This window comes from Ochotona curzoniae, unplaced genomic scaffold, assembly GCF_017591425.1.
Source record: "Ochotona curzoniae isolate NIBS_2020 unplaced genomic scaffold, NIBS_Ocur_1.0 contig_54, whole genome shotgun sequence".
Classification (NCBI taxonomy): domain Eukaryota; kingdom Metazoa; phylum Chordata; class Mammalia; order Lagomorpha; family Ochotonidae; genus Ochotona; species Ochotona curzoniae.
This window is the reverse complement of record NW_024466464.1, coordinates 4,048-14,520: the sequence shown is the minus strand read 5'-3', so window position 1 is coordinate 14,520 and position 10,473 is coordinate 4,048. Positions and strand designations below refer to the sequence as shown.

General features: G+C 53.2%; 1 protein-coding gene across 1 annotated transcript; it reads left to right on the top strand.

Annotated features, from left to right (window-relative positions):
• The first annotated feature begins 7,349 nt into the window (after positions 1–7,349).
• LOC121162745 (speedy protein E4-like) lies at positions 7,350–10,192 on the top strand. The gene is made up of 6 exons (XM_040989952.1): positions 7,350–7,452; positions 7,917–8,153; positions 8,628–8,686; positions 9,116–9,201; positions 9,831–10,008; positions 10,133–10,192. Exons 1-6 carry the CDS (start codon positions 7,350–7,352, stop codon positions 10,190–10,192), a joined length of 723 nt encoding a protein of 240 aa, XP_040845886.1.
• Positions 10,193–10,473: the final 281 nt, after the last annotated feature.

Here is a 10,473-nt window from a genome sequence, read left to right as displayed (position 1 = left end):
CACAAGCACCAGGGCTGGGCCAGAGGCACACGCGGGAGGCTGACACCTCTGTGGGCAGCACCGGGCAGCGGGGACATTCACCTGTGCTCAGGGAAGACAAAACCACCCCTCCCTCATGTGCAGGGTCCCACACCTGCGGTGGGGACACCTCTTCCTCCTCGGCTCCTGAGGCCAATGCACTCTCCCCTCCTGTCACCAGTTCACTGCAGGAAGACCCTGCTGGCCACGCCCTGGCTGGCTGCTTCTGCTCCTTGCCTGCTATGTCTGCTCTCTCCAGCACTCCATACTTCCTGCTGGAGGCCAGGCAGCCTGCGGTCTCTTTGGTGACAGTCCCCACCTGTCCCCTAGGCTCAGCAGGCTTCCTCTCTCTCTTTACACAGTCGTGCTCTATGTGCTCCTCTGAACGGAGCAACAGCGTTTGATAGGACGCACCAGACACCCTCTGTGAAGACAGGGCCAGGGAGCCTGCCAGAGTATGGGGAAGTACAAAGGGCAGCTCCTGCCAACTCCAGAGCTTCCAAACATGGACTTCTTGATCACAAACACAGAGCTACAGAGAGAGAGAGAGGGACAGAGAGAAAGCTTCCATCTGCTGGCTTCCTTCCCTGAGGGCTGCAACAGCCAGCACTGTCCCAGGGAGAAGCCCACATTCCAGAACTTCATCAGGGTCTCCTGCACAGGTGACCATTCGGCTATCCACTGCTGCAGCTTCCCAGGCTGTGTTCACGCAGCTGCAAGGGAAACAGAGCAGCCGGGACAGGAACTGACATCTCTGTGAGAATTCTGTGTTTGTGGGGAAGGGGGCAAGGAGGGGGCTGGCTCAGAGGCACATGCTCAGGAGGGAGGGAGGGAGCCATTGCTTTCCACTTCCCTCACGGTAGCCTGTGCATGGAATGTTTTGTGTGTTGTTTGGTTTTGTGCATGCTGCCCTATCAGTGGGGCAATGTAGGTTGAGGAGGACCAGATGGCACAAGAGCCTCAATTCAGCTCCCAGCAGCGTGGCCATCCAGCCTGCGACCTAGCCGCCAGCTGAGGCACAAACAACATGGCCCCAACCTGGCACCACGAGAGCACAGCACCTGCCTCTGAAGATAGAAATTGGGACTGATAATATTAGGTTGCATGATAATACTAACAGGCTAGAGAACCAAGTCTGAGCAAGATTGTGTGAGGTATCTGTGGACTCACCTATGTGCAATTGCAATACTCACTGGTTTGCTCAGGAGTTAGGCTAGCCATGCATTGAGCTAGGCATGACAAAGGAACCCGCTGGCACTCATGGAAACTCAGGGTTGGGAACAGACCCAGCTCATCCAGGATGCAGCACCTGTAGCAACACACACACACACACACACACACACATAAATTTCTGGTGGAGGGGTAACTGGTGCATGTGGCAGGGCCAGAGAAAATCGTGGCACACTAGCATATGCAGGATTCCACGAGATGCATTGTGTGCTAGTAGGTTAGGCTATCATAGCAACTTGCAGCATGAAAGCCTGGGATGGCACCAGACTTGACTAGGCTAGGTTGCACCCAACCCCAGTCCCCATAAGAATTGAGCCTTGGGCTGGCTCACCTGGTTAGGCTGCAGCATCTGATGGGAAAGGCCAAGATGGGTGACAGGTTATGCCAGGCTGGGTCAGAGCATGCACTGGCACATCCAAGCTCTATGGCTGGGAGCAGGTCTTCTCGGGAAGGTAAGAGGATGCCCCAGCTAGGGTACGGTTCCCACTGGAGAGTGCAAGAGCCAGAATTGGGGTGGCAAACTGGGCTGGACAGGTCTGCAGTATCCCTCAGCATGTGTGTGGACACGTCTGGGGGTGTGTGCCAAACTTGGTTGGGCTCTAGCACCAACTAGTGCCTGCAAGAGCCAGCGCAGGAACTGGTGCTCTGCAGGACAGGGGTACATGTAGGATGGAGTAGCCTAGTTCTCTGCCCCAACTGGTCTGTGTGAGCAGTGTCTTGGTATGAACAAGTCTTGGCTGTGCTGAAACATGCAACAGTAAGAACTGGAGGGCACAGCGCCTTGGCCCAATGCCTAAAGTCTTTGCCTTGAAGGCACCAGGATCCCATAGGGGTGCTGGTTCTCATTCTGGAAGCCCTGCTTCTCATCCAGCTCCCTGCTTATTGTTGGGGAAAGCAATCATGGACAACACAAAGCCTTGAGACCCTGCACCCACATGGTAGACCCGCAAGGGGATCTGGGCTCCTGATTGGGATCAGTGCAGCTCTGGCCATTGTGCTCACTTGGGGAGTGAATCATTGGACAGAAGATAGTTCTCTTTACTTCTCTTCCTCTTTGTGTATGATTTTGAAATCAAAATGAACATATAGTTTAAAATATAAAAAGAACTGGAATGCTTTGTAGGCCAGCCCGGAAAGGCCACTGTTCCTGGCAGATCTAAGGATGTGGACTAAGTAGTGTGAGCCCACTGACCCAACAGTGTGCAAGAAATTGGCTTTGGGAGAGATTCTGATAGGGGAGCTTGGGATACTATTCTGTCAGGACGCAATGCCTACAGGTGAGCGCAAGAACCACAATAAGGTGCATTCCAGAACCAGACCAGGGAAAGGTACCCAACAACATATATTTGCCATAGGCTGGTGGCAGATTAGGCTGAACCAGTGCACACCACCCACTGGTGAATCTGAGCACCAGGACAGAGTGTGGGTCAGGCCACACCTCGTCACAACACATACCAGTACACAGTACAGCTGGGATTGGGTGCCTACCTGGCTGGCCTAGATTGTAATGCTCACCAGCTAGAAGTAGGGTTCGGTCAGCTGGGGCCAGGCTAGAGCACCCACTGGCAAATGCCAAGACAAGGTGGGCTATGCCAGACTGGGCTGCAATACCCAATCAGCACACGTGAGAACCAGGGGAGGCAAGGGCAAAGCTGGAAGGGAAAAGTGGATGGCTCCCCTGCTGGACAGCCACTCCCACTGCAGACCATCAGTTGCGATGCAGGCACACCAAACTGGACAGGGCTACAACACCTGTGGCTCATGTAAGCCAGATCAGGGAAGAGCCAGGCTGGGCTGACTGTCCCTACTGGTGTAAGCATACAGCACAATGGGTGAGGGTTGGTTGCCTTTGCCACAGCTTCAGACGGAACATGCTGGCACTGGGGGCTAATTCTGTCAAGCTAAACTGCACAACCACCTGGAAACTGCATGATCCAGAAGTGGACCCAGGACAGAAATAAATAATGGGCACCTCCCTCTTGGGTCACCATTCCCAGTAGAAAACCAATCCTGAAAACCAGGACTGGGGCAGACCTGGTGGGACAGAGTGGCACTCACCAGAATGTGTGGGGGCTGGAGAGTGGAGCTGGTTGGGTTGAACTAGGCTTCAATGCCCACTGACATGCATGAGAGTTGAATGGGATGTGGGACAGGCTGGGCCAGTTTGCTGTACATACTGGCAAGCACGGACACCAGGGCAGGGGATGGGCCTGGTGGGGGTTATTGCAGGTTGCTATGACTAGGCTGAAATTCCCAATGATTTTTTTTTTCCCCCTGAGGGCCGAGTGTGTGCTGGGCAGAATCAGGATGGACTGCAACACCATTTGGTTCATGTGGAAGACAGCGCTGGAAAGGCAACTGACCCAGCAATTGCAACCACCAGCATATGCATAAGCTGACTCGGGTGACAAACCGTGCCAGACCCTGTACTGGCATGCACACACAAGATTCTATCCTGGAATCACCTCAGACAAACTATCGCTGGGGATTCCTCCAACTCAACTGCTCATCTCAGAACCTTAACCATGCACAGAAGTGCAGGTTCCGTGGTCTGTTCATTGGGTGAAACATGGTCTGTTCATGGAGGGGTGGGGTGATTCCCAGTGCCCACAACACTGTGTCACATAATGCAATGTAATTAATAATTATTTTCAAAAAGAGAGACAACTGAAAAAGTCACCAGAAAAAAAAAACAAAAGAAAAAGAATATGAGGGATAACCCTCAAGACTCTCGAATCCTCACAAAGGACTATCAGTACGGGCACCAAGGACTTCATCCCAACAGCCAAGGAGAACACGCGGAATGGCAGTGCCTCTGGAGGCCGAGAACTCCGAGGTCACCCAGCCCCGTCTGGATCTGCTACATGGCATGGAAGAAGCACAAATCCTTCCTCACATGATCCAAGGTCCTCAGAACAACAGCCAGGAGCCCAGAGTCGTCTGCAGAAACACAACAACAGTAGGCTTCCTTCGGGACCAGGCAGAGCAGCTTTTTCTGGTCCTTACTTAGTTCCTACTTGGATCCCCACCCTCTCTTGCAACGACCATCAGGGTCGCTCCGGATCCCCTGCCCCCACCCCCAAGAAAACTACAATAGATACACAGAAATACAAGCAAAGCTTAGAACCAGACAGGAAATGGTCAGCATGGATCCACATAAACCTTACGAGGTAGGAAACAAAGGATTAGTTACTCCTCACTAGGGAATTGGAGATTTCTCTGCACACCCCTCCTAAAACGCTTCTGCACCTCAACTGTTGACAAATGCCTTGTTGAAGTTACAAGCCAGTTTAGACTATCCTAAAATCTGCCAAGTTCAGCAAAATTATGCTTCAACACTGTAAACTGCCTAATACTAAAATGAAAATAGACACGAGACAGCTGAAAGCACCCCATAGCCACTTCAAGGTGTATAGCAGCCAGTCCTGTGTATCAACAAAAATTGAAATGTCAATGAAGTAGTCACAGGATGTGGTTAAGAACTTGCATTGTTTTAGCATATTGATGACTCAATACCATGTCAATTCATTCCATAATGTTGCAAACTGTCGTTGATGTTGTGCTGGGGCTTTCAATTGATAGGGATGACATTCTGCCAGCTCTACCTTTAGACCAGAGAAGGTCTCCCCAACAAACTGCTGAATGTATCTGGACAATAAGATGCTGGACTCTATGCTTGGTGTATGATTGCAATGAAAGAATCTGGACTTAACTTGAACTGTAGTACTGCAACAAGGTGGAGGAATCCACACTGAGCGGAGGGCAAGGGGAGGGATTGGGGGAATCCCAGAGCCTATGAAACTGTGTCACATAATGCAACCTAATTAATTCAAAAAAAGGGTTTGGGTGAAAAACATTGAGCAAAGCATAGCCTTACTCACTTTCCTGTAGCCCTTGACCCTTTCTTGCCCTAATCATCCCTGTGAAGATTATCACAAATAAAGAAAACAAAAGTCATGGGTATCCCAGGAGGTATAGAAAGGGAAGCTGGGATTCAAGGTGTATTCAACCAAATAATAGGGAAATTTTCCCTAATCCAGTGAAAGAATTAGGAAACAACACCCAGGAAGTGCACAGAACTCCCAACACACTTAACCAAAAGCGATCTTCACCACAAAACATGACTAAATATTAGAATGAAAATAGACACAAGACAGCTGAACAGTAATCTAGAGCCATCTTAAGATGTATAGAATCCGGCTGTATATAAACTAAAATACAAATGTCAATGAAGTAGTCACAGGATGTGGTGAAGAACTTGCATTCTTTTTTTCATTTACATATTGTTTACTCAATACTATGTCAGTTAATTCCATTATAGTATCAATTCTTGCTGATGTTACGATGGGGCTTTTAATGGATTGGGATGATACTCTGCTGGCTCTCCCTTCAGACCAGAGAAGGTCTCCCCAGCAAGCCGTTGAACTTCTCTGGACTACAAGGGGCTGGACTCTATGCTGGGTATATGCTTGCAAAGAAAGAATCTCAACTGAACTTGAACTCTGGTCATGCAACAAGGTGGAGGAATCCACCATGGGCAGAGGGGTGGGGGAATCCCAGAACCTGTAAAACTGTGTCACATAAAACAATGTAATTAATAAAAACAAAACAAAACAAAAGAACAAACAGAAAAGAAAAAAAAAAGAAACAAAAATGGCAATTAAACTCACAGGAGACCTCTCACAGGAAACTCTACTGGCCAGAAGAGAATGGAGCAACATCTTCCCAATCCTCAAAGCACAAAATGGTCAGCCCACGATGTCGTACCCAGCTAAATTTTGTCTTCACAAATGAAATAAAATGCTTCCAAAGCAAAGAAAAGGGAAAAGAATTTGCCTCTTCCAAAACTGCACTACACAGAAGACTTAAACAGGTTCTCTTCACAGAGTAAAGGAATAGCACCCACCAAAACCAAGAACATCCCAAGAAAAGAACAACAGAAGACTCAATCAATGAACAACACATTGCTAAAATGACAGGACCAAATTACCACCCATTTACACTAACACTGAAGAGAAATGGCTTCAACTCCTCAATCAAATGTCATAGATTAGTAGACTAGATCTAAAAGAAAAACAAACACATCTGTTTCTTGCCAACAGGACACATCTCTCACCAACAGAAACTAGATCTCATGGATTTTGGAGAACTGGGCCTCCTCACTTGCTAAGCCTGAGCAGTGGACAGCATGCCCAGATGCACTTGGGGCAGATGGCAGCTCACCCAGGTCTGCAGAGGACATTGAGTACCATGTAGACGATGGGAGACAGAACCAATCGGACAACTCTCCAAACCAGGCTTTAGCATCAAGCATCGGGGCAAACGGACACTCTCAGGTGGACAATGTCAGCCAGCAGACCTTGGAAGAATTTCCTCATTCTTGCAGCAACAAAACCAACAGCCTTTCAGAACTATCACAACCCCTTGCGCAGTGCCCTCACACCCTGATCCACATCTGGGACCCTGGGATGATATGGGGTGGCTGTCCTCCACCCCCCGGCACTCATGCGGTTAGGATGCTGGGTATGGCTTCACCTCTTCTTCTTCCCTTTCCCCAAGAACAAAGAGAACAAAATGAACATCAGAAGCGATGGTGTCATGCATGGGAGCCTATTCCTCCACCCTTCCCATGGGATACACTGGTACACATGGACATGGATCCATCTCAACTACATCATCAACATCAAAATAAAATCATTTTATCACACTTGATGTGGATGAGTAGGGAGGCCAGAGGCCTGGACTGTGGCTGTGGACAGTGTGGTCAGAGATGGGGTCCTGGGTCAACCAAACAAATGGTCCACACAGGGTCAAGTGTCAGGCAGGTATGGCAGTTACTCCTGCGATGCTTCGAGCTGGTTGCCAGGTTGGAATAACAGATGACATCAGAGGATTCTGCCCCTCCTGATTGGAGGAGCCACACTCACTGGCACCTGCCAGCACTGGCTAACAGCATCTTCTCCGAGCTGGGCTTCAGTGTTGACTCCCACGCTGAGGAAGATACGACACGGTGCGCTTGAGCCAGCCAGGCTTGATCGGGAAGCACTGAGAGAGATCAGGGTGTGGGTCCGCAACAGGGAGCCAGGGTTTTGAGAAAGACCATGGCCAGCTGCGAACCGGACCCCCAGATCGAGGACTGTCCCCTGGAGGCGCTGGTGGATGATGAGGTCCCAGGACCATCAGATGAGGGGCCCGAGGGAGCAGGTGACTCACAATCTCACTGGGGAGGAGGAGGGTGGCAGCAGTCCTAGGGAGCTGAGGACAAGTGTGATGGCAAAGAAGGCCTCGGGGAGTCAGGATTGGAGGAGAGGCCTCCAAGAGGAGACCAGGATGCCCACAAGGACACAACCCCAGGGAGCTAGGCACGGCAGTGGGGGGATTGGGAATGGGGCAGGTGTCCTGGCTTCCATTACAGGCTAGAAGACAGGCTGGGCAATGTTGGGTGTTGGGGGTGGTACCAAGTGTGCCATGTGTCAAGGAGCAGGCGGCCTCAGGAAGAGGCCCCAAGCTGGGGCTGGGGAGCATGGCAGCTTTCAGTTATTCTGTGGGGGCCAAAACTAAAGATGGCCCGTCACAACAGAGCCTATTCCTTCCCACAGCCCCACGCGTGGACACCAGCTCCCAGCCCCAGAGTTCTGCCGGCAGCACAAAGAGGCCTTGGTCCACAGCCTTCTCAAACTCGGGGTCAGACTCAGAGACAGAGGTGACAACAGAGATGCAGGGCATATGGCCTCGGGGCTGCAGGGCGAGCTGGCCCCGGAGACCAACCCAAAGGTGCACACAAAGCACAGAGCCCATGGAGAATTGGGATGTGGAGTGGCTCCTGGGGCTGAAGATGAGGCTCAAGAAGCAGCGTGTGTCGACGGTGCTGCCTGAGCACCACAAGGTCTTCAACAGGCTGCTCGGTAGGGCATGAGCCTCGGGGAGGGTCATGGGGGGTGCTTCGGTGGGAAGGGACAGGTCCTGGGGGACCTGGATGGTGCCTTGCCTGTGTAGCCAGAGAGACTGGGGGCCTGGGGAGAGCCCTGGATCTGCCAGCCTCTCTGATACACATGAGCTCCTGCTGCCCTTGTCCACCAGCGGGGCTGCGGAGATGCCGGGCTCACTGCAAATGCTGGGCTGTCACCCACTGATCACCCCATACAGACTGAAATAGGCCTCAATGGCACATGGGCAGCCACGGGCATGTGCCCAGGCCCAGGACACACATCCATGCTGGACCAAGCCCTTCCTCACTGGCAGCCACAGACCCTTGCTTGCCAGCCACATGTGCCCAGCCTCTGCATGGCTGCTGGACCCTTGGCTCTGACCTGACACTTCCCCAGAAGAGGCCAGGGCCCGCCTGCTTCTCAGTCTAACACACTGGCCCCTTTCCCCAGAGGATCCCGTGGTCAAGCAGTTCCTGGCCTGGGACAAGCAGCTCAGAGTATCTGACAAGGTGAGTGGGCCCGACACACGGGGATAGATTGGGTTGGGGGACACAGGGCATAGCACCCCTGCAGTCATCTGCTCCTGCACGTGCCTCCACCCAGCACGCACACACAGTGCCTGCCCTTTCCTGACGGGCCCCGCATGTATGACGGAGCCTGTGGCATCTCTGCTCCCCACTGAGACTGCTGCCTCTGTGCCAGGCCCCAGGTCAGGCCAGCCTGGATGTCACAACTCTCGTGGGCGTCCCTGATGATCAGGGCCCAGGTGCCCAGCTTCCTGCTCCTCCAGAGCCCTGGGAACCACAGCTGCCCTCACACAGGGCCCTGGCAGTGGCAAGGCTACACTGAGTGGCAACAGCCCACTGCCCCAATCCCCACCACCCTGTCCTGATTCTCGTCAAGTCATGACTCGTGTCGTGCTGCCCTCTCTCCCTCAGTACCTGCTGGCCATGGTCATCGCCTACCTCAGCCGAGCTGGCCTCAACCCATGGCAGTACAGGCGCATCCATTTCTTCGTAGCTCTGTGAGTATTCTGCTTCCCGACTCTCTGCCCTGGAACATGCAGGACTGAGTCCTCCCTCCACCTGCAACAGCAGAGTCAGCTCCAACACCACACCCTCCCTCTGCTTCTCTGGCCTCCCAGCGCTGCTGCCCAGCCCGCTTCCGGGGGCACCCTTTCTGATCCCTGACCTGCTGGGCCCAGGCCCGTGTGGCAGGGTCACGTCACAGTGCCCACAGGCTCTTACAGGCTTGGCCCTACTTGAGTGTAAGATGACAGCTCAGCTCCTGCCCTTTTGTGGCACCTCATTCACTCTGCACAAGGCCTTGCCTGGTACATGCCATGGGTCAGAGAGTGTGACAGGGAATGTGGAACTACAAGCTGCATGTGGAATGAGTGCACGGGAGTGGATGGACATGGTGTGTCTGCCCTTGGGGGCACGTCTGTGTCGTTGGGGAGGTGTGTGCACCTGCATCATGGTGAAGGGGTGGGGAGGGGGAGGGCAGGGATGCAGTGCCCAGGGCCCAGGAGGGAGGCATTCTCTGCCAGTTCCTGTCCAGCTACAGGGGCATTGAGGGCTCCCATGCAGAAGCTGAGCTTGGCCAGAGGTCTTCCCGCTGGGCCCGCGCAAAGAGATGGGCTTCTTTTCCCAGCTACCTGGCCAACGACATGGAGGAGGACGAAGAGGACGACGAGCCTCCCAAGCAGGCCATCTTGTCCTTCCTCTTCGGCAAGGATGACGCCCAGCGGCCCCTCTTCGACCACCTGCGCCTGCAGTTCATGCGCTGCATGGGCTGGAAGGCCTGGGTCACCCTGGAGGAGTGTGAGGAGGTGGGTGAGGCTGGGGCGGCTTGAGCAGGACCCAGGAGCAGGGCTGCAGGGCCCGGGGCTTGGGATGTGGGGACAGGCAAGAAGGGCCAGGGAAGAGCCTCTGAGGGAACGTTTGTCTTTCCAGATCCAAGCCTATGACCCAGAGCTCTGGGTGTGGGGGCGAGACCAGGCCCTCCTAGCCTAAGCTGCTGCACTGACACCAGTGGTCACCGGCCAGAGGGCAGGTGCGTGCAGGTCCTCGGGGTGGGCTGGGAGGGGGCTGTCTCCAGTCTGGGAGATCTGGCGGCACCCTGAGCTGCACTCCCTTTTGTCAGCCCCACCATTCTAAACCTGGTCCAGATCCACAGTGGGAGATGATTAGATGAGATGATTGGATGGGACTGTGTGCATGTCCACACTTCCCATTCAATTCTGCCGTGCTCTGCAGTCACCCACACTCACTTTCCAACAACCCTCACCACGTTG